The sequence below is a fragment of the Mustelus asterias genome, chromosome 22 (genome assembly GCF_964213995.1).
Source record: "Mustelus asterias chromosome 22, sMusAst1.hap1.1, whole genome shotgun sequence".
NCBI lineage: Eukaryota > Metazoa > Chordata > Chondrichthyes > Carcharhiniformes > Triakidae > Mustelus > Mustelus asterias.
The window spans coordinates 56,449,674-56,473,906 of record NC_135822.1 but is presented as its reverse complement, the minus strand read 5'-3'; the positions used below and the strand labels follow the sequence as shown (position 1 = coordinate 56,473,906).

At 49.7% G+C, this 24,233-nt stretch overlaps 1 protein-coding gene across 1 annotated transcript in view; it reads right to left on the bottom strand.

Annotated features, from left to right (window-relative positions):
* Positions 1-24,233, bottom strand: part of usp39 (ubiquitin specific peptidase 39) — a 33,374-nt gene that overhangs the window by 2,053 nt on the left and 7,088 nt on the right. Inside the window, exons 2-12 of the mRNA XM_078239259.1 lie at positions 23,763-23,847; positions 21,261-21,355; positions 18,383-18,519; positions 17,304-17,456; positions 15,608-15,833; positions 13,462-13,536; positions 12,407-12,474; positions 9,311-9,499; positions 5,061-5,203; positions 1,991-2,126; positions 568-654 (exon numbers count right to left, since the gene is read on the bottom strand). Coding sequence (XP_078095385.1) covers positions 568-654; positions 1,991-2,126; positions 5,061-5,203; positions 9,311-9,499; positions 12,407-12,474; positions 13,462-13,536; positions 15,608-15,833; positions 17,304-17,456; positions 18,383-18,519; positions 21,261-21,355; positions 23,763-23,847 — 1,394 coding nt within the window. The remainder of the gene's footprint in view (positions 1-567; positions 655-1,990; positions 2,127-5,060; positions 5,204-9,310; positions 9,500-12,406; positions 12,475-13,461; positions 13,537-15,607; positions 15,834-17,303; positions 17,457-18,382; positions 18,520-21,260; positions 21,356-23,762; positions 23,848-24,233) is intronic.

Genomic DNA, 24,233 nt, shown 5'->3' with positions numbered 1-24,233 from the left:
AGCCTCCGGCGCAATATCCCCATTCCCGCCGGCGCGATTCCCCATTCCCGCCGGCGTGATTCCCTAGTCCCGCCGGTGTGATTCCCCAGCCCCGCCAGCATGATTCCCCAGCCCCGCCGGCGTGATTCCCCCAGTCCCGCCGGCGCGATTCCCCCAGTCCCGCCGAAGTCGACCACCCACCGCAGGTTCCCCAACGGCAGCACGGACAAGGAATGTAAATCGACATTGACATTGGCAGGACCAGAGGTTGCCACTAATGGTGAGCCGCCTCCGGGACAGGAGGGGGAAGGCTGTAACATCCCACCCACTGTAACCTCCACAGTTACCATCAGTCATCTGTTCCAGTGACCAAGTATACTGTCAATCAGACCCTCACATTCCATCTGAATCTGCCTTTACGTAGCTTCACCTCACATCTCCTCATTCTGCAAAATCCTTGTGTCAACATTAACGGTAAGAATGTGACCACAGTATGCACCGCAGTTACTCACTGCAGTGGGATTGTACACAAAATGCCTGCATCTTTTTGCAGGGAAGCGGAACACACCCAACGCTGGGAATACTGACCTGAATGTAGGCCTCAGAAAGTGTAATCATTTGGGGTAGGATGTCAGATACTTGGAGATCCTGCAGCTCGTACCACTTTCCCGTACCCTGAAAGGAGTATACCCAAACAGGTTAACGTTTCATATTGTGAGGTGCGCACTGCTGTGTCTCCCCTCTGCCCCCCCCGCCTCCCCCAGTACTTCCTGGATCACCCAACCCTTTCAGTAACCCGGCACACCTCAATGAGGCAAACAAATACCGCGGCACAATCACATTTTATTTCCGGCTGAATCGATTTGTTAGTAAACGCTCCATGACGTAGTGGTGAACCGATGGTGGCCAATCACATGCAAGGGGGGGGCGGGGCCACCTGGCGTCCATGGAGATGGAATGTTGGCGCCCGCTACATTTGAGACATTTCCACACAGGTACTTTCCCTTTCAGGCCATTCAGAAAGAAAGATTTGGAAAGACGGTGACACAACGAGCAACTAACCTCAATTTATATTCATTCAGATATATTTTTTAAATTGCCTGTCTTAAATTAAGAATTAAACCAGGCCGCGGTCGGGGAGGAGGAGGAAATATTACAAACCATGATTCACAAATTAAATCATATTGCGTTGGGAAGAGAAACAAAGTCTGGAAATTGACCTGAACAAGGGTGGCCCAGTGGTTGGCACTGCTGCCCCACAGCGCCAGGGACCCGGGTTCGATTCCCGGCCTTGGGTCACTGTCTCTGTGGAGTCTGCACCTTCTCCCCGTGTCTGCGTGGGTTTCCTCCGGGTGCTCCCGCTTCCTCCCACAGTCCAAGGATGTGCGGGTTAGGTGGATTGGCCATGCTAAATTGCCCCTTGGTGTCAGGGGGACTAGCTAGGGTAAATGCATGGGGATAGAGCCTGGGTGGGATCGTGGTCGGTGCAGACTCGATGGGCCGAATGGCCTCCTCCTGCACTGTAGGGATTCTATGAATCCTGTTCACCAGGTTTTTTTCACTTGGAGCCAGCGTGCCAGAGGAGCTGGGAGACATCCTTGCACCTCAGCAAGTGGCGCTGCAGTCAGATCCGCCCCAAACGTGAATCATTATTGAGGAGTTTTATAATAAAGGACGTTTTATATGGGATTTCAACCAAGGAAATGCATTTGTGCAAACACATGAAACAATGGTGGGTGGTTTTTCTCTCCTCTGGGCCCCGTCAGCTCAAGGACAAAAACAAAATCGCGCGGCTGCGGGAAATGAAAGGCCTCCCACCCGAAAAAATCAACTCTGTTCCTCCCGGCACAGAAGCTGCCAGTCCTGCTGAGTGTTTCCAGCATGCTGTGCTTTTGTTTCATAAACCCAAGTACATTATTATTTCTAGGACAAGCCTGAGTTACCCCCTCCCGGGGGAGGAGGGAGGAGGAGGGAGTAAGTCCCCAGAGAGCGTCAATGTTTAAGTACTCACATGATGCAGCACGTGGACCCGATAGGCTCCCTCACCCGGCTTCCCATCATGCACCACGTTCCCAATCAGGTCGTAGGTGGTGTGTTTGTGGATGGCCTGAACCTCCTCCGACAGATACTCCCTCAGGTCAACATTGCTGAAACAGACAGTTCAATAAGCTAGTCAGTTTTATTGTAAGATCCTCGCTACGCCCCCCAACCCTGCAGAAACTGATGCTGTAACTTTTCCGCCCTTAATCACATAGGATATACAGCACAGAAACAGGCCACTCGGCCCAGCCAGTCTATCCCAGTGTCTACGTTTCACTTGAGCTTCCTCCCATCTTTTTTCATCTAAATCTCACAACAAAACCCTCGATTCCCTCATTCACTTGTCTAGTGTTCCCTTAAATACATCTACACTCGTCACTTCAACCACTCCCGGTGGTAGCTAGTTCCACATTCGCCTCTGGGAGAGGGGTTTTGGTGTCTTAGTGCACGGATTACAAAAGGTAATGGGGCGCCACAGTGGTTAGCACTGCTGCCTCACAGCGCCAGGGATCCGGGTTCGATTCCCGGCTTGGGTCACTGTCTATGTGGAGTTTGCACATTCTCCCCCGTGTCTGCGTGGGTTTCCCCCGGGTGCTCCGGTTTCCTCCCACACTCCAAAGCTGTGCGGGTTAGGTGGATTGGCCATGTTAAATTGCCCCTTAGTGTCAGGGGGACTAGTCGGGTGAATGCGTGGGGTTACGGGGATAGGGCCTGGGCGGGATTGTGATCGGTGCAGACTCGATGGGCCAAATGGCCTCCTTCTGCACTGTAGGGATTCTATAAACTCGCATCGAGGTGGAGGCCACAGCACAAGCACGGAATGTATTGAAGTTGATTCCCGGGGATTTAACAGAGCTGGAAAGTCCCACCGCGCAATTTCCCTTCAGATACAATCTTCCGCCAACAGATGAGCAGGAGTAGGTAACTCAGTGACCCTGGGCTGGGTAGAGGGCACTCCCTCCCAGTCAACATCGCTGAAGGGACCACGTTGTCGAAGTTTTTCATCTTGCACGCGCCAGGACAAATGCAAGAATGCCAAGTTTCAAACCCTCACCATTTTATCCGACAGGATTGCTGTGATCATTTGAAATTTGGTTTTCCTGCGTTTGTCCTGATGAGTACAAGATGGAAAGCTTCAGCAACACCTCTCTGTGCAACAATAACCACATTTCAGTATTTGTTCCTGTGACTGGAACATCATGGCCACAAGATATAGGAGCAGAATTAGGCCATTCGGCCCATCGAGTCTGCTCCGCCATGGCTCATACATTTCTCAACCCCATTCTCCTGCCTTTTCGCCGTAACCTTTGATCCCCTTTACCAATCAAGAACCTATCTATCTCTGTCTTTAACACACTCAATGACCCGGCCTCCATAGCCTTCTGTGGCAATGAATTCCACAGATTCACCAAACCCTCTGGCTGAAGAAATCCGTCCTGATTCCAGAGATGAGGTGGTTTGTCGTATGAAGAGAGATTGAACAGTTTAGGCCGATACTCTCTGGAATTTAGAAGAATGAGGGGAGATCAAATTGAGGTTTACAAGATGATAAAAGGTGTGGATAAAGTAGACGTGGAGCGGATGCTTCCTTTTGTGGGGCATTCTGGGACGAGAGGTCATAGTCTCAGGATAAGGGTAACAAATTTAAAACAGAGTTGAGGAGAAACTACTTCTCCCAAAGGATTGTGAATCTGTGGAATTCGCTGCCCCAAAGTGCGGTGGATGCTGGGACAGTGAGTACATTTAAGGAGGAGTTAGACAGATTTTTAATTGGGAATGGGTTGAAGGGTTATGGGGAGAAGGCAGGAAAATGGGGATGAGGAGCATATCAGCCATGATCGAATGGCAGTGCAGATTCGATGGGCCGAATGGCCTAATCCTGCTCCTATATCTTATGAACTCCTCATCTCGGTTCTAAAGAGACGTCTCTTTACTCTGAGGCTGTGCCCTCGGATCCGAGTCTCTCCAACTGATGGAAACATCTTCCCCACGTCCACTCTATCCAGGCCTTTCACTATTCTGTAAGTTTCAATCAGATCCCGCCCCCACCGAACATCCTCCGAAACTCCATTGGGTACAGAGCCAGAGGGTGGAAAGCCAGCGAGATCTTGGCTCCTCGACAGAGAAGTGGGCAATCAGTCATCACTTCAAGTAAAAACGTGGCCATGCACCGCTGACGGAAGCGTACCCGGAAATAATCAGCCCCTTTCGTAAGAACTAGGAGCGGGAGTAGGCCATCTGGCCCCTCGAGCCTGCTCCGCCATTCAATAAGATCATGGCTGATCTTTTTGTGGACTCAGCTCCACTTACCCACCCGCTCACCATAACCCTTAATTCCTTTACTGTTCAAAAATTTATCTATCCTTGCCTTAAAAACATTCAATGAGGTAGCCTCAACTGCTTCACTGGGCAGGGAATTCCACAGATTCACAACCCTTTGTGTGAAGAAGTTCCTCCTCAACTCAGTCCTAAATCTGCTCCCCCTTATTTTGAGGCCATGCCCCCGAGTTCTAGTTTCACCCGCCAGTGGAAACAACTTCCCTGCTTCTATCTCATCTATTCCCTTCATAATCTTATATGTTTCTATAAGATCTCCCCTCACTCTTCTGAATTCCAATGAGTATAGCCCCAGTCTACTCAGTCTCCCCATATAAGCCAACCCTCTCAACTCCGAAATCAACCTAGTGAATCTCCTCTGCACCCCCTCTAGTGCCAGTATATCCTTTCTCAAGTAAGGAGACCAAAACTGTACACAGTACTCCAGGTGTGGCCTCACCAGCACCTTATACAGCTGCAACATAACCTCACTGTTTTTAAACTCCATCCCTCTAGCAATGAAGGGCAAAATTCCATTTGCCTTCTTAATTACCTGCTGCACCTGCAAACCAACTCCTTGAGATTCCTGCACAAGGACACCCAGGTCCCCCTGCACAGCAGCATGCTGCAATTTTTTACCATTTAAATAATCGTCCATTTTGCTGTTATTCCTACCAAAATGGATGACCTGACATTTCGGAAGAGAAAACGGTAAAAAGGCCTACGTGATTGGGAAGTTGACGATGGTTGGGTTCTTCTCGATGAAGAAGTTATTCTTGGTGAACCTCTTGATGTAGAAGATGAGATACGGGGGGAGCTTTGTCAGCTGGAACCGTTTCAAGAAATTCTCCTTATAGGTTTTATATTCCTGTGGATAATACAGAGAGACGTTAGGACAGATAGAGAGAGAGTTTGCATCTATATAGCGCCTTTCATCAACTCCAGACATCCAAAAGGTGCTTCAATGTCAACAAGGCCCTTCTGAAATGGAGTCACTGTTGGTGAACAGAAGCCTGGCCGCATGGTGGTTGTGTCACTGGGCTAGTCTTCCAGGGGTTTAAAGTTATTTTAGTGTCACAAGTAGGCTTACATTAACTTCATTGCAGCGTTACTGTGAAAATCCCCCAGTCGCCACACTCCGGCGCCTGTTCGGGTTACACTGAGGGAGAATTTAGCACCTAACCAGCACGTCTTTCAGACTGTGGGAGGAAACCCACGCAGACACAGGGAGAATGTGCAAACTCCGCACAGACAGTGACCCGAGCCGGGAATGGAGACTGCAGACAATGAGAGTTAAAATCCTGTCGTTAGCTTACAAAAGCTGGTCATCAGTAAAGAATCCAGAACACTATCGGATCAGGGAAAATAGAGATGGGCAATAAATGTCACAGAGAATTAATTCATAGAAACTAGAAGCAGGAGGAGGCCATTTGGCCCGTCGAGCCTGTTCCGCCATTAATTTTGATCATCGAATTCAATATCCTGATCCCCCCCCTTCCCCCCATATCCCTCGATCCCTTTAGCCCCAAGAGCGATATCTAATTTCTTCCTGAAATCATAAGAACATAAGAAATAGGAGCAGGAGTAGGCCATCTAGCCCCTCGAGCCTGCCCCGCCATTCAATAAGATCATGGCTGATCTGACGTGGATCAGCACCACTTACCCGCATGATCCCCATAACCCTTAATTCCCTTACCGCTCAGGAATCCATCCATCCGCGCTTTAAACATATTCAGCGAGGTAGCCTCCACCACCTCAGTGGGCAGAGAATTCCAGAGATTCACCACCCTCTGGGAGAAGAAGTTCCTCCTCAACTCTGTCTTAAACCGACCCCCCTTTATTTTGAGGCTGTGTCCTCTAGTTTTAACTTCCTTACTAAGTGGAAAGAATCTCTCCGCCTCCACCCTATCCAGCCCCCGCATTATCTTATAAGTCTCCATAAGATCCCCCCTCATCCTTCTAAACTCCAACGAGTACAAACCCAATCTCCTCAGCCTCTCCTCATAATCCAAACCCCTCATCTCCGGTATCAACCTGGTGAACCTTCTCTGCACTCCCTCCAATGCCAATATATCCTTCCTCATATAAGGGGACCAATACTGCACACAGTATTCCAGCTGCGGCCTCACCAATGCCCTGTACAGGTGCATCAAGACATCCCTGCTTTTATATTCTATCCCCCTCGCAATATAGGCCAACATCCCATTTGCCTTCTTGATCACCTGTTGTACCTGCAGACTGGGCTTTTGCGTCTCATGCACAAGGACCCCCAGGTCCCTTTGCACGGTAGCATGTTTTAATTTGTTTCCATTGAGATAGTAATCCCATTTGTTATTATTTCCTCCAAAATGTATAACCTCGCATTTATCAACGTTATACTCCATTTGCCATATCCTCGCTCACTCACTCAGCCTGTCCAAATCTCTCTGCAGATCTTCTCTGTCCTCCACACAATTCACTTTTCCACTTATCTTTGTGTCGTCTGCAAACTTCGTTACCCTACACTCCGTCCCCTCCTCCAGATCATCTATATAAATGGTAAACAGTTGCGGCCCGAGTACCGATCCCTGCGGCACGCCACTAGTTACCTTCCTCCAACCGGAAAAACACCCATTTATTCCGACTCTTTGCTTCCTGTCGGATAGCCAGTCCCCAATCCACTTTAACACACTACCCCCAACTCCGTGTGCCCTAATCTTCTTCAGCAGACTTTTATGGGGCACCTTATCAAACGCCTTTTGGAAATCCAAAAACACCGCATCCACCGGTTCTCCTCCATCAACCGCCCTCGTCACATCTTCATAAAAATCCAACATGTTCGTCAAGCACGACTTTCCCCTCATGAATCCATGCTGCGTCTGATTGATCGAACCATTTCTATCCAGATGCCCTGCTATCTCCTCTTTAATAATGGATTCCAGCATTTTCCCTACTACAGACGTTAAGCTGACTGGCCTATAGTTACCTGCCTTTTGTCTCCTTCCTTTTTTAAACAGCGGCGTAACATTAGCCGTTTTCCAATCAACCGGCACTACCCCAGAATGCAACGAGTTTTGATAAATAATCACTAACGCATCCACTATTACCTCTGACATTTCTTTAAATAATCACACAACGTTTTGGCCTCAACTACTTTCTGTGGGAGTGAATTCCACACATTCACCACCCTCTGGGTGAAGAAATTTCTCCTCACCTCAGTTCTAAAAGGTTTACCCTTATCCTCAAACTATGACCCCTAGTTCTGGACTCCCCCCACCATGGGGAACATTCTTTCTGAATCTACCCTGTCTAACCCTGTTAGAATTTTATAAGTTTCTACGAGATCCCCCCTCACTCTTCTAAACTCCAGTGAATATAATCCTAACCGACTTAGTCTCTCCTCATATGACAGACCTGCCATCCCAGGAATCAGCCTGGTAAACCTTCGCTGTGCTCCCTCTAGAACTATAGAAAATTGCAGCTCAGAAACAGGCCTTTTGGCCCTTCTTGTCTGTGCTGAACCATTTTATGCCTAGTCCCACTGACATCGAACCATAGAAAGTTACAGCTCAGAAACAGGCCTTTAGCAAGGACGGGTCTATAGCAAGGACATGTTATGAGATCCCCTCTCACTCTTCTAAACATAACAGAATGGGGCACAGCGAGGTCTCACGCGATATGTAATCAGGGAATCTACCTCAGTGATGCTGGAGGAGGAATTAGCATTGGCCAATGTGTTATTGGACCTTTGACATCCAGCTGAGAGGACTGAGCACTTAGTATGTCATCTGAAAGACAGCGCCTCTGACAGTGCCGCACTCCTTCCTTGCTGCACTGTAGTCATGGTTAAGAGCTCCATTTTTAAAAAAGCCCACAGAATGCTGGGTTTCAAAAAGGCACAGAGTGCAACAGCAAGCGCGTTCCATTAAACCTTTAAAACCCACTGATTCAGACTGAGTCACTACCTTGTGCCCAATTCTGGATGCTGCGTTTTAGAAACTGAAACTGGGGTTAGGTGGATTGGCAATGCTAAACGTGCGGAGTTACGAGGAGGGTTGGTGTAGACTCGATGGGCAGAATGGCCTCTTTCTGCACTGTAGATTCTCTGGTTTATATCAGTGTTCAGAGTCTTAAGGGGGTCAAGAGGAATCTGCACGTTCTCCCCGTGTCAGCGTGGGTTTCCTCCAGGTGCTCCGGTTTCCTCCCAAAGACGTGCGGGCGGCACGGTAGCACAGTGGTTAGCACTGCTGCTTCACACCGCCAGGGACCCGGGTTCGATTCCCGGCTTGGGTCACTGTCTGTGTGGAGTTTGCACATTCTCCTCGTGTCTGCGTGGGTTTCCTCCGGGTGCTCCGGTTTCCTCCCACAGTCCAAAGATGTGCGGGTTAGGTGGATTGGCCATGCAGCCCCTTCGTGTCCTGAGATGCGTAGGTTAGAGGGATTAGCGGGTAAATATGTCGGGATATGGGGGTAGGGCCTGGGTGGGATTGTGGTCGGTGCAGACCCGATGGGCCGAATGGCCTCTTTCTGTACTGTAGGGTTTCCATGATTCTACGTGCTGGTTAGGTGCTAAATTCTCCCTCAGTGTAACCCGTACAGGCGCTGGAGTGTGGCGACCGGGGGATTTTCACAGGAACTTCATTGCAGTGTTAATGTAAGCCTTACTTGTGACACAAATAAATAAATTTAAACTTAAATCAAATCAAAAGGTTTCCATCTCTGCTGCATCATTGGATGTATGTCTGGAGTGGTGCATAAATCTATAATCTCCCAACTCAGGGACAAGCTTGAAGGCCAATGGATGGAGTGCAGCAGCACAGACAGGGCACTGTCAGAGTGGGTAACAGTGCAATGAACTGCTCTGAGTGGGACTGTGTTCAATTCTATCATAGACTCAGTCCCTCCCCCACACACACACACACACAACTCAATCAATTCTACTCCATTTACTGACAGGACGTTCAATCGTTCCACATTTCACTCGTTGTTTCCTAACCTTCTCGGTGATGCCGTTGAACTTTGCCAGGATGTTGAAGAGCGGGACCTGGGGAATGATCAGCTGCTCCTTCTCGTCCTTGTACAGAGGGGCCGTGGGGAGGTCGAGTGTCAGGTACAGGAACGTGGACTCGGTCATCGATTCTTTGAATTCCTCCATTTCCAGCAGTTGCTCTTTCTCCTCCGGTGTCTACATCCAGGAGATAAAACCCGTGAAGACTGGGAAGCTTTCAAATACACACTGGATGGAAGTGTTTGAGGATCAGGGCAGCTGATGAATCACCGCACTCACTGCATTACCACAGGCTTAACAGTCACAGGTGGACCCTCTCACCCAGCCGTCAGGCAACCTGACAGGATGCAAAGCTCAGCTCACACAGTTCCCTCACCAACTCCTGACCATCAACTCACATCGAGTGTAGAGGGAGCTTTACTCTGTATCTAACCCTGTGCTGTACCTGTCCTGGGAGTGTTTGATGGGGGACAGTGTAGAGGGAGCTTTACTCTGTATCTAACCCCGTGCTGTACCTGTCCTGGGAGTGTTTGATGGCGCAGTGTAGAGGGAGCTTTACTCTGTATCTAACCCCGTGCTGTACCTGTCCTGGGAGTGTTTGATGGGGGACAGTATAGAGGGAGCTTTACTCTGTATCTAACCCCGTGTTGTACCTGTCCTGGGAGTGTTTGATGGGGACAGTTTAGAGGGAGCTTTACTCTGTATCTAACCCCGTGCTGTACCTGTCCTGGGAGTGTTTGATGGAGACAGTGGAGAGGGAGCTTTACTCTGTATCTAACCCCGTGCTGTACCTGTCCTGGGAGTGTTTGATGGGGGACAGTGTAGAGGGAGCTTTACTCTGTATCTACCTCCGTGCTGTACCTGTCCTGGGAGTGTTTGATGGCGACAGTGTAGAGGGAGCTTTACTCTGTATCTAACCCCGTGCTGAAACTGTCCTGGGAGTGTTGGATAGGGGACAGTGTAGAGGGAGCTTTACTCTATATCTAACTCCGTGCTGTACCTGTCCTGGGAGTGTTTGATGGGGGACAGTGTAGAGGGAGCTTTACTCTGTATCTAACCCCGTGCTGTACCTGTCCTGGGAGTGTTGGATAGGGGACAGTGTAGAGGGAGCTTTACTCTATATCTAACTCCGTGCTGTACCTGTCCTGGGAGTGTTTGATGGGGGACAGTGTGGAGGGAGCTTTACTCTGTATCTAACGCCGTGCTGTACCTGTCCTGGGAGTGTTTGATGGGGGACAGTGTGGAGGGAGCTTTACTCTGTATCTAACGCCGTGCTGTACCTGTCCTGGGAGTGTTTGATGGGGACAGTGTAAAGGGAGATTTATTCTGTATCTAACGCCGTGCTGTACCTGTCCTGGGAGTGTTTGATGGGGGGCAGTGTAGAGGGAGCTTTACTCTGTATCTAACGGCGTGCTGTACCTGTCCTGGGAGTGTTTGATGGGGACAGTGTAGAGGGAGCTTCACTCTGCATCTAACTCCGTGCTGTACCTGTTCTGGGAGTGTTTGATGGGGACAGTGTAGAGGGAGCTTCACTCTGCATCTAACGCCGTGCTGTACCTGTCCTGGGAGTGTTTGATGGGGGACAGTGTAGAGGGAGCTTTACTCTGTATCTAACCCTGTGCTGTACCTGTCTTGGGAGTGTTTGATGGGGGACAATGTAGAGGGAGTTTAATCTATATCTAACCCCGTGCTGTACCTGTCCTGGGAGTGTTTGATGGGGGACAGTGTAGAGGGAGCTTTACTCTGTATCTAACCCTGTGCTGTACCTGTCTTGGGAGTGTTTGATGGGGGACAATGTAGAGGGAGTTTAATCTATATCTAACCCCGTGCTGTACCTGTCCTGGGAGTGTTTGATGGGGGACAGTGCAGAGGGAGCTTTACTCTGTATCTAACCCCGTACCATACTGCGAGTGTTTGATGGGGGACAGTGGAGACGGAGCTTTACTCTGTACCTATACCCAGCTGAACCTGTCCTCGGATTGTTTGATGGGGACTGTGGAGAGGGAGCTTACTTTGCATCTAACCCCGTGCTGTACCAGTTCTGGGAGTGTTTGATGGGGGACAGCGTAGTGGGAACTTTATTCTATATCTAACCATGTGCTGTACCTGTCCTCGGAGCGTTTGATAGGGGTCAGTGTAGTGGGAGCTTTACTCTGTATCTCACTCCACGCTGTACCTGTCCTCGGACTGTTTGATGGGGACAGTGTGGAGGGAGCATTACTCTGTATCTACCCCGTACTGTACTGGGAGTGTTTGATGGGGGACAGTGTAGACGGAGCTTTATTCTGTATAGAACTCCGTGCTGTTCCTGTCCTGGCAGTGTTTGATGGGGACAGTGTAGAGGGATCTTTACTCTGGACCTAACCCCATGCTGTACCTGTCCTAGGACTGTTTGATGGGGACAGTGTAGTGGGTGCTTTATTCTATATCTAATCCTGTGCTGTACCTGTCCTGGGAGTGTTTGATGGGGGACAGTGTAGAGGGAGCTTTACTCTGTATCTAACCCCGTGCTGTACCTGTCCTGGGAGTGTTTGATGGGGGACAGTATAGAGGGAGCTTTACTCTGTATCTAACCCCGTGCTGTACCTGTCCTGGGAGTGTTTGATGGGGACAGTGTAGAGGGAGCTTTACTCTGTATCTAACCCCGTGCTGTACCTGTCCTGGGAGTGTTTGATGGGGACAGTGTAGAGGGAGCTTTACTCTGTATCTAACCCCATGCTGTACCTGCCCTGGGAGTGTTTGATGGGGACAGTGCAGAGGGAGCTTTACTCTGTATCTAACCCCGTGCTGTACCTGTTCACTATGTTGAATGTATGAAACTAACAGGAGCTGCACTGACTGAGATTGCTGCTTTGTTGCTGCCACCTTGTGGTTAGACGAGTAAGTACATTTAAACTGACTATAATGTGATCTTACAGCTCTGCGCTCGGCTAATTCTCCTGGCCGGAGGATGCCTGAGCCACACCTTCTGAAAGTCAGGAATCCCGGTCTGCCTGGTTCCGCCGACCAGAGGAAGGAAAACACAACTGGATAAATGGCCAAAAACAAAAAAAGCAGCAATGATAATCGCGAAGGGGAACTCACCAGGTCCGGTGGAGGCAGCTTCTTGGTGAATATCCGCATGGATCCCTGGAACACACTGTTGATGATGGCTGGAAAACGTTCCAGCGTGGCGGAACCATCCCGAATGGAATAAAGGGGAGAGTAAGATTAGAATCACCATGGGTGTGTTGTTGCAATTATACAGGGCCTTGGTGAGGCCACACCGAGAGTATTGTGTGCAGTTTTGGTCTCCTTTTCTGAGGAAGGATGTTCTTGCTCTCGAGGGAGTGCAGCGAAAGTTTACCAGGCTGATTCCGGGGATGGAGGGACTGATGTATGAGGAGGGATTGACGAGGTTAGGATTGTTTTCACTGGAGTTCAGACGAATGAGGGGGGATCTCATAGAGACTTATAAAATTCTAACAGGACTAGACAGGGTAGATGCAGGGAGGATGTTCCCGATGGTGGGGGAGTCCAGAACCAGGGGTCACAGTCTGAGGATTCGGGGTAGACCATTTAGGACGGAGGTGAGGAGACATTTCTTCACCCAAAGAGTGGTGAGCCTGTGGAATTCATTACCACAGGAAGTAGTTGATGCCAAAACATTGAATGTATTCAAGAGGTGGCTGGATATAGCACTTGGGGTGAATGGGGTCAAAGGTTATGGGGGGAAAGCAGGATTAGGCTATTGAGTTGGATGATCAGCCATGATTGTGATGAATGGTGGAGCAGGCTCGAAGGGCCGAATGGCCTCCTCCTGCTCCTATCTTCTCTGTTTCTATGTATCAGCCAGCCTCCCAGTCCGCTCACAGAAGATACAAGCACTTCCACAGCATTCCTGTCCCCGATTTGGAGCTACACAACTTTGGATAACAAGCTGGCCCCTTTCCCCGGAATAAAAATCTGAAATTCCTCCCCCCCGCCACACCCGCAAACCCAAAGACCCCTTTCCATTGGTGTGGGATAATTCCATTACCCCCAGTCTGTGTTTGGTCTCCCCAGGGGACATCCCTGTGTGAAATTTCCTGCCTGAATGTCAGGGGAAAAGCAGAGCTCGAGTGGGACGGTCGGAGCGCTCGCTCCCTGCTGCTACTTACTTTTCTTCTTCTTATTCCCTCCTAACGCCATGTGGAGCGCATTCAGGAACCAAGACAGGAAATCCACAGCGTCACCTGTAATGGCAGATAAATATTCCACACATCCGTCACACAGCATACACCCATACGGTGCAGAAGAGGCCCTTTGGCCCATCGAGCCTGCACCGACACATTACAAACACCTGAACTCCCACCAAATGCCATCTGCCAGCACTTGGCCCATAGCCCTGAATGTTGTGCCGCACTCCTTCCTTGCTGCACTGGACTCATGGTTAAGGGCTCAATTTTTTATATAGGCGACAGAATGCTGGGTTTTAAAAAGGCACAGAGTGCAACAGCAAGCACGTTACATTAAACCTTTAAAACCCACTGATTAAGACTGAACCACTACCTTGTGCCCAATTCTGGATGCTGCGGTTTAGGAAAGATGTCAGGGTCTTAGAGGATCCAGAGGAAAGTTACAGATTGGCACCAAGTTAACTGGCAAAAAAAACCCTGGGGCCAAATCGCGGGTTTACTTTTTCAAGCATGGCAAGTTGTTGTGAACGTAGCCCAGTCCATCACGCAAACCAGCCTCCCATCCATTGACTCTGTCTACACTTCCCGCTGCCTCGGGAAAAGCAGCCAGCATAATCAAGGCCCCCACGCACCCGGACATTCTCTCTTCCACCTTCTTCCGTCGGGAAAAAGATACAAAAGTCTGAGGTCACGTACCAACCGACTCGAGAACAGCTTCTTCCCTGCTGCCGTCAGACTTTTGAATGGACCTACCTTGCATTAAGTTGATCTTTCTCTGCACCCGAGCTATGACTGTAACACTACATTCTGCACCCTCTCCGAGAATCATAGATTCATACAGCACAGAACAGGCCCTTTGGCCCATCGAGTCTGCACCGACACATTAGAAAAACCTGAACTCCCACCTAATCCCATCTGCCAGCACTTGGTCCGTAGCCTTGAATGTTATGATGTGCCAAGTGCTCATCCAGGTATTTTTCAAAGGATGTTCGGGTACACTGAGGGAGAATTTAGCATGGCCAATGCATCTAACCAGCATGTCTTTCAGACTGTGGGAGGAAACCGGAGCACCCTGGGGAAACCCACGCAGACACGGGGAGAACGTGCAGACTCCGCACAGACAGTGGCTCAAAACCGGGAATCAAACCCAGGTCCCTGGCGCTGTGAAGCAGCAGTGCTAACCACTGTGCCACCGCGCCCGCCCCAGATTAAACTAAAAAGTTTCGACTCGGAAAGGGAAAGACTCTTAGTACTGTAGAGGATCAGAAGGACCTTAGAGTCCATAGGACTCTAAAATCGGCCCCGCAGGTGGAGGTGGTTAAGAAGGCGTATGGTGTGCTGGCCTTTATCAATCGAGGGATTGAGTTTAGGAGTCCGGGGATAATGATGCAGCTTTATAAGACCCTCATCAGACCCCACTTGGAGTACTGTGCTCAGTTCTGGTCGCCTCATTACAGGAAGGATGTGGAAAAGATTGAAAGGGTGCAGAGGAGATATACAAGGATGTTGCCTGGATTGAGTGGCATGCCTTATGAGGATAGGCTGAGGGAGCTGGGTCTTTTCTCCTTGGAGAGACGTAGGATGAGAGGAGACCTAATAGAGGTATATAAGATGTTGAGAGGCATAGATCGGGTGGACTCTCAGAGGCTTTTTCCAGGGTGGAAATGGCTGCTACGAGAGGACACAGGTTTAAGGTGCTGGGGGGTAGGTACAGGGGAAATGTTAGGGGGAAGCTTTTCACACAGAGGGTGGTGGGCGAGTGGAATCGGCTGCCGTCAGTGGTGGTGGAGGCAAACTCAATAGGGTCTTTTAAGAGACTCCTGGATGAGTACATGGGACTTAATAGGATGGAGGGTTATAGGTAGGTCTAGGAGGTAGGGATATGTTCGGCACAACTTGTGGGGCCGAAGGGCCTGTTTTGTGCTGTGGTTTTCTATGTCTATGTCTCTGAAGGTAATGGCTTCTAGGCCGGAGTTCATTCAAACTTCCCAGAGGCCCAGGGACCTTTCTCACCATTCAATCAACAATTCAGAATGAGCAGTGTCGCTCAGGTGAAGCTTGGTCAGCCTGCCCCCCTATGTGAGTTGGCAAGCTGCTGTGAGTTGGTTGGCTTGGCTCACTCACTCACCTTGCTTGGTAATCTGGAAACGTTTCTTGCTGCACAGGACAACAGCCTGCAGCATCTCGTGTGGGGAAACGTGAGCCTTGAAGTTCCTGGGGTTGCGCAGTTTCCTCATCAGCTCCCCGAATCTCTGCACCAACAGGAACATGATGTCTCCCGGAGGCCGCTTGATATCCTTGTAGTTCTCCTCCTCCAAGAAATAGTTGCGTAGCGGAGGCACGTTCGACAGGGCCTGGAGGGAGAAGCAGGGGCGGGCGCGTTAGGCGGGGGGGATGAACGAAGCGTTACACAGTGTCTGCAACAGAAGCAGGGACAAGTGAAGGTGGTCCAGACCAATCAACCAGGTGGACTCTCAGATATCAAACCGGGAATCATTTGTTCTCACTGCTTTGACACAGCACCATTCACAATCTGGTTACGACAATAATCTCTCCCTCAATGTCAGTAAAACGAAGGAGATAGCCATCGACTTCAGGGAGCGCAGTGGTGGACAAGCCCATGTCCATATCAACGGGGACGAAGTGGAAATAGTCGCGAGCTTCAAGTTTTTAGGTGTCCAGTTCACCAACAACCTGTCCTGGTCCCCCCACGCCGACGCTATAGTTAAGAAAGCCCACCAACGCCTCTACTTTCTCAGGAGGCTAAGGAAATTTGGCATGTCAGCTACGACTCTCACCAACTTTTACAGATGCACCATAGAAAGCATCCTTTCCGGATGTATCACAGCTTGGTGTGGACTCCTGCTCTGCCCAAGACCGCAGGAAACCACAAACGGTCATATCTTGTGCCCAATTCTGGATGCTGCGTTATAGGAAAGCTGTCAGGGTCTTAGAGGATCCAGAGGAAAGTTACAGATTGGCACCAAGTTAACTGGCAAAAAAACACCTGGGGCCAAACCACGGGTTTACTTTTTAAAACACGGCAAGTTGTTGTGAACGTAGCCCAGTCCATCACGCAAACCAGCCTCCCATCCATTGACTCTGTCTACACTTCCCGCTGCCCTCGGGAAAAGCAGCCAGCATAATCAAGGACCCCACGTACCCGGACATTCTCTCTTCCACCTTCTTCCATCAGGAAAAAGATACAAAAGTCTGAGGTCACGTACCAACCGACTCAAGAACAGCTTCTTCCCTGCTGCTGTCAGACTTTTGAATCGAGCTACCTTATAAGTTGATCTTTCTCTGCACCCTGTAACACTACATTCTGCCCCTCTTCTTTCCTTCTCTATGAACGGTATGAAATCATAGACACCCTACAGTACAGAAAGAGGCCATTCGGCCCATCGAGTCTGCACCGACCACAATCCCACCCAGGCCCTACCCCCGTATCCCTACATATTTTACCGCTAATCCCTCTACGCATCCCAGGACACTAAGGGGCAATTTTAGCATGGCCAATCAACCTAACCCGCACATCTTTGGACTGTGGGAGGAAACCGGAGCACCCGGAGGAAACCCACGCAGACACGAGGAGAATGTGCAAACTCCACACAGACAGTGACCCAAGCCGGGAATCGAACCCAGGTCCCTGGAGCTGTGAAGCAGCAGTGCTAACCACTGTGCTACCGTGCCGCCCATATGCTTTGTCTGCATAGCGTGCAAGAAACAATACTTTTCATTGTATCCCAGTACATGTGACAATAATAAATCAAATCAATACAGATCTGTATCTGGTCTGGATCGCAGTGTTTAGAGCTGCTCACCTGTAGCACCACGTTAGCATAGTCATTGGCCTTGATGTTGTTGAGCCCTACAATTCCCGGCAGGTAGGTGGTCCCGTCGTATGCCCGTGACAGCTTGGACTGCTTGTCCAGGTTGGCAATGTGTAGCTTTGTGAAGGTTGGCTTCAGGACATACTGGAAGATAAAGGACAGTGCGGAACACCTCAATACTCCCTCAACACATCAAACTCAATGAGAAACACAGGAACCAAAAGAGAAAACGCTGGAAAGTCTCAGCAGGTCTGGCAGCATCTGTAAGGAGAGAAAAGAGCTGGTGTTTCGAGTCCGGATGACCCTCTGTCAAAGCTGAGAGGCATAGAAAGTGGGAGATATTTATACTGCAGGGGGAGGGAATGAAAGATGAGTCATAGCCACAAAAACAAGGGGAAAGGCTGCTAATGGCAGCCCATAGAGAGAATAAAAGGGTGTGAATGGCCAAACGGCAGAGAAGCTGAAATCAGAGGGTGAACTGGGACAGATGAAGATGTGGGGGGAGGGAGGCGATGGGTGGGAGAGGGGTAAAATTGAGATAAAGGGGAAAAGGGGAAGCAAAGGGGGAGAAAAGGTAAGAAAAGGGGGATAAAACAGGGGGAAAGAGTGGGGGGGAAGAAAAATAAAGAAAGGCAATAAAGAAATAAAAGGTAGAGAACAGTAAAAAATTAAATAAAATGAAAAGGGGTGGAGGTGGGGTAGAGCAAATCTTCTGAAGGTGTTGAGTTCGATGTTGAGACCGGAAGGCTGTAAAGTGCCGAGCCGGAAGATGAGATGCTGTTCCTCCAGTTTGCGCTGAGCTTCACTGGAACATTGCAGCAGGGCCCAGGACAGACATGTGGGCATGGGAGCAGGATTGTGAGTTAAATAGCAAGCAACCCGAAGGTCAGGGTTCCTGATTGCGCACAGACCGAAGGTGCTCGGCAAAGTGATCACCCAACACTCTTCAACAACACTGAGGAGGACGGCTCGCCAACACACAGGGATAACGGTCATGATCCCTCTAAATAAAGACAGCAAATAAACGGGAAGCCACTGAACTCCCCGGAAGGTTGGAGCCACCTGCTTACCGTGATGTCCTCGAGAGAGGAGTCGATGATCTCGTAGTTGTCCGGTAGGCAGTAAAACTTCAGCGTGTGCAGATTCAGAAAGACGTGGTGTCCGACCTGAACACTGTGAATGTTGGCGTATGACTTCAGGCCCCGCCCTGAGGGAGGCAAAAACCAATCACAGTCAGAGTTGTGTCCACGGTAACCTGTCCTCCCGCTGACGGTGACCGGCTCTTGTTAAGGGTGTGTCCACGGTAACCTGTGTCCACGGTAACCTGTCCTCCCGCTGAAGGTGACGGGCTCTTGTTAAGGGTGTGTCCACGGTAACCTGTGTCCACGGTAACCTGTCCTCCCGCTGAAGGTGACGGGCTCTTGATAAGGGTGTGTCCACGGTAACCTGTGTCCACGGTAACCTGTCCTCCCGCTGAAGGTGACGGGCTCTTGATAAGGGTGTGTCCACGGTAACCTGTGTCCACGGTAACCTGTGTCCACGGTAACCTGTCCTCCCGCTGACAGTGACGGGCTCTTGTTAAGGGTGTGCTTTGACAGTTACCAGCCTCACCCATCCAACCACACTTCACCAGAAATCAAGTCTCAACGACAACTCTGAATGCTTTGGAGACTGGGACAACAGCATCAGACACCTCCAAACACCAGAGAGGTCCCACCAGCGCGGCCCTCACGAGATCTCCAAATCTGCTGGATCCAACAGCAGCCTCCTCTCCCAGTCTACATAGAATCCCTATGGTGCAGAAGGAGGCCATTCGGCCCATTGCGTCTACACCAACTCTTACCCAGGGTTACCCCATAACCCCACATATTTACCCGTTTGTCCCCCGAACATATGTAGCTTTGGACACTAAGGGGCAATTTAGCATGGCCAATCCACCTAACCTGCACATCTTTGAACACTAAGGGGCAATTTAGCACGACCAATCCGCCTAACCTACACATCTTTGAACACTAAGGGGCAATTTAGCATGGCCAATCCACCTAACCTGCACATCTTTGGACACTAAAGGGCAATTTAACATGGCCAATCCCCCTAACCTACACATCTTTGGACACTAAAGGGCAATTTAGCATGGCCAATCCGCCTGACCTACACATCTTTATACACTAAGGGGCAATTTAGCATGGCCAATCCACCTAACCTGCACATCTTTGGACACTAAAGGGCAATTTAACATGGCCAATCCACCTAACCTGCACATCTTTGGACACTAAAGGGCAATTTAACATGGCCAATCCACCTAACCTGCACATCTTTGGACACTAAGGGGCAATTTAGCATGGCCAATCCACCTAACCTACACCCGGGGAAAACCCATGCAGATACGGGGAGAACGTGCAGACTCCACACAAGACAGTGACCTGAGGCGGGAATCGAACCCGGATCCCTGGTGCTGTGAGGCAGCAGTGCTAACCACCGTGCCGCCTGACACCAGACTCTCGAAGCAACTGCTTTATTCAGAGTTAGAAGTTAGACTCCCAGGACACATCAAGAGATTTTGTCAGGAACATGCAGAGGAGAGCCTCGGAGGGAACGCGCAAACCTCCAAGCGACCCATCTATCTCCCCCACCCCGCCATGAGGTAGAGTCTGCAAATCGTGCACTGGACTTATCAGAGCCTACCAAACCAGATGGGAAGCCAGTCACCCTCGACACCAAGGTCTTTGAGGTCGTCACGGGAAGAAAGCGAAATCGGCTGAGTCATGAAACACCCAGCTGTGAAACCGTCAGAGTGTGATGTTGTACGAACTAAGTAAGAGCATGATGGGAAAATTGGTCAACTATTTGTTACAATATAAAGAACGGCTGACCAAAGCTATTTCAAAATGCCAGACCCCTGTAAGAGTTAATAAAGCTGTATGAATAAATAAAACAAGATAAGGTCAGGGAGGAAGGAGTCACCGACCTTCTTCTGTTCCATCAAAGGACAAGATAAGGGTATGAATAATGAGACAAAGAGTTCTGGGAGGTCAGCAAGTTAAAACATGATTAATGATATTGCTGACGATTCTATTACTAATCCAATTCCTGAATAAGCTCTGGTCACGAAAACTGATAACGATTATAGAACATAGAACAGTACAGCACAGAACAGGCCCTTCGGCCCACGATGTTGTGCCGAGCTTTATCTGAAACCAAGATCAAGCTATCCCTCTCCCTATCATCCTGGTGTGCTCCTTGTGCCTATCCAATAACCGCTTCAATGTTCCTAAAGTGTCTGACTCCACTATCACTGCAGGCAGTCCATTCCACACCCCAACCACTCTCTGCATAAAGAACCTACCTCTGATATCCTTCCTATATCTCCCACCATGAACCCTATAGTTATATCCCCTTGTAATAGCTCCATCCACCCGAGGAAATAGTCTTTGAACGTTCACTCTATCTATCCCCTTCATCATTTTATAAACCTCTATTAAGTCTCCCCTCAGCCTCCTCCGCTCCAGAGAGAACAGCCCCAGCTCCCTCAACCTTTCCTCATAAGACCTACCCTCCAAACCAGGCAGCATCCTGGTAAATCTCCTCTGCACTCTTTCCAGCGCTTCCACATCCTTCTTATAGTGAGGTGACCAGAACTGCACACAATATTCCAAATGTGGTCTCACCAAGGTCCTGTACAGTTGCAGCATAACCCCACGGCTCTTAAACTCCAACCCCCGATTATGTATAAATACTGAACTGTTTCTCTGTGTAATTGCGGACTTGTGGAAGAATCAGCAGCTGTATCAACTGCTCTCTGACCCCAAGTCTCAGCCATATACTGCATGCAGTTATTCGTAAATAAATGCTTGTTATATTGATGGAACAAATTTTGTAGAGTCTATCTTTCACAGTGAAGAAGCAGGAAAAGTTTCCACTTCAACAAGAGGCTCTGAGCAACCTTACCTTGAAAGTATTTGCCACACACCAGGCAAGCGTAGACGTTGATGTGAGAGAGGGAGACTGAGCAGAGCTTCTCAAAGTCAAAATCCAGCACGCTCCTGTTGACAGAAAGGCAAGAGGTGCCCGTCAGCTCAGAGTAGCACAGACTCATTCACACAGTTGTCAGCACAGATCCCTGTCCCGGTGAGCCGCGCACTGATAGAGGATAAAGCTCCTCCAGTTACTGCAGCACTCTGAGTCACAGTACACGTTCACTTTAACATAGAATCACAAAAAGCTACCTCCTTCCAGCATTGTCTGTATAAAATCTAACGGGGCCCGTAACTCCCGCTGGAGTGGGAATTGTGTGGGATTTATCTCCACTCATAGTTACTTACCCTGAAATCCAACCACTCCCATCTCGCCCGGTCTTCCAATGCAGACCGGGTGAGGGAAGCAATGTTTATTTATTAGTGTCACAAGTCAGCTTAGATGAACACCGCAATGAAGTTACTGTGAAAGTCTCCTAGTCGCCACACTCCGGCGCCTGTTCGGGTACACTGAGGGAGAATTTAGCACGTCTTTCGGACAATGGGAGGAAACCGGAGCACCCGGAGGAAACCCACGCAGACACGGGGAGAATGTGCAGACTCCACACAGACCAGAGCTGGGAATTGGACCCAGGGTCCCTGGCGCTGTGAGGCGCTGTAACCACTGTGCCACCGTGGATAGGATTTTGGGGTGAACAGGTCAGGGATTGGGGGGGAGGGGGAGGAGGTGAAGGTATGTTTGGGAAGTTGGATTGAGCCTGGAGGGGGCAGGTTGGGACTGGGTCAGGCCTGGGAGAAGGGGTTTGGGTTAGAAGGAGTCCCACTTGGGGGAGGGGGTAATCAGGGGTTGGCAGTGGTGGGGGAGTCCAGTCAGGGGGTTGGGGAACTTGTGGCAGTCCAGTGGGGGAATCAGGAGAGGTCAGTGCCATATTCACAGAGAAGCTGGAGATGGTTTCATTTGTAACTGGGTAACTATTGCTGCAACACAGTCAGAAGGTTACTGTGAATAACTTTGCTTTTTAGATGGCTCCCAATACACGGTAAATTGCCCAACGGCAAGTCTGAAGTAACTTGGCAATTGCCATGCAAGCCTAAGCTGGGAATGTCTGGAAGTTGCATCCCACACATAACTTCAGGGTTACGGTTAGGTGGATTGGCCATGCTAAATTGTCCCTTAGTGTCCAAAGATGTGCAGGTTAGGTGGATTGGCCATGCTAAACTGCCCCTTAGTAGGACATAGAAAAGCTACAGCACAAACAGGCCCTTCGGCCCACAAGTTGCACTGAACGATTTCCTTACCTTCTAGGCTCATCTATAACCCTCTATCTTACTAACCTCCATGAACCTATCCAAAAGTCTCTTAAAAGACTCAATCGAATCCGCTTCCACCACCACTACTGGCAGATTCCACGCACCCATCACCCTCTGAGTGAAACACTTACCCCTAACATCTCCTCTGTACCTACTCCCCAGCACCCTAAACCTGTGACCTCTCGTGGCAGCCATTTCAGCCCTGGGTAAAAGCCTCTGAGAATCCACTCTATCAATATCTTATACACCTCTATCAGGTCACCTCTCATCCTTCGCCTCTCCAAGGAGAATAGACCCATCTCTTCAACCTATCCTCATAAGGCATACCACTTAATCCCGGCAACATCCTCATAAATCTCCTCTGCACCCGTTCTATGGCTTCCACATCCTTTCTGTAATGAGGCGACCAGAACTGGGCACAGTACTCCAGGTGGGGTCTGACCAGGGTCCTATACAGCTGCAGCATTATCTCCCGATTTCTAAACTCAATTCCTCTATTGATGAAGGCCAGTATTCCATACGCCTTCTTAACCACAGCCTCTACCTGCGACGCCGCTTTGAGCGTCCTATGAACCCGGACCCCAAGTTCCCTCTGTTCTTCCACACTGCCAAACATCTTACCCTTAATATTATATTCTTCCGTCCTAATCGACCTGCCAAAATGAACCACCACACACTTATCTGGGTTGAAGTCCATCTGCCACTTCTCCGCCCAGTCTTGCATCTTATCTATCTATGTCTCAGTGTCCAAAGATGTCCAAAGCGTCTTAGGTGTCCAAAGATGTGCAGGTTAGGTGGATTGGCCATGCTAAATTGCCCCTTAGTGTCCAAAGATACACAGGTTAGGTGGATTGGCCATGCTAAATTGTCCCTTAGTGTCCAAAGATGTGCAGGTTAGGTGGATTGGCCATGCTAAATTGCCCCTTAGTGTCCAAAGATGTGCGGGTTAGGTGGATTAGCCATGGAAAATGCTCGGGTTATGGGGAAAGGGCAAAGGGAGGGCCTGGGTGGGACTCTCTTTTGAGGGGAGGGGGAGGGGGGGGGGGGTTGGTACAGATGGGATGGGCTGAATGGTCTCTTTCTGCACTGTAGGGATTCTTTTGACTCGACAAAGTGCTTGTGTTTTCATAAATGTTATTACAAGGCGGTCTGAGCTCCCACTTACCGATTGATAGTGTCTAGGTAGGGGCAGTGTCTGCTTCGGTCATCCTCCTCTTCCTGCCAATGGATCCTTGCCATCTTGGCGGCCGCTAGGTTAGAGAGAGAGAAAGAAAGGATAATGGGACGTCTGGAGGAGAGGAACATATCAAACGCATCAAATCAATTGTTCCCCCCGCTCCAAGTGTCGTCTCTGTGGTAACTTCACAGCAAGTGTGTGAGTTCCCACCAGCAGTTGTGAGATTAGCTATGACCTGATCTGTGGTGGCAATGTTTGAGGGATCAATCTTGGCCAAGTGACTGAGATCACACTTAGAATCCCTGCAGTGCAGATGGAGGCCATTCGGCCCATCGAGTCTGCACTGACCACAATCCCACCCAGGCCCTATCCCCGCTTAGTTACCCTTACCTTAGTTAGAATCCCGTTAACCAATCACATCTTGGGACACTAAGAGTCAGTTTAGCATAGCCAATGCAC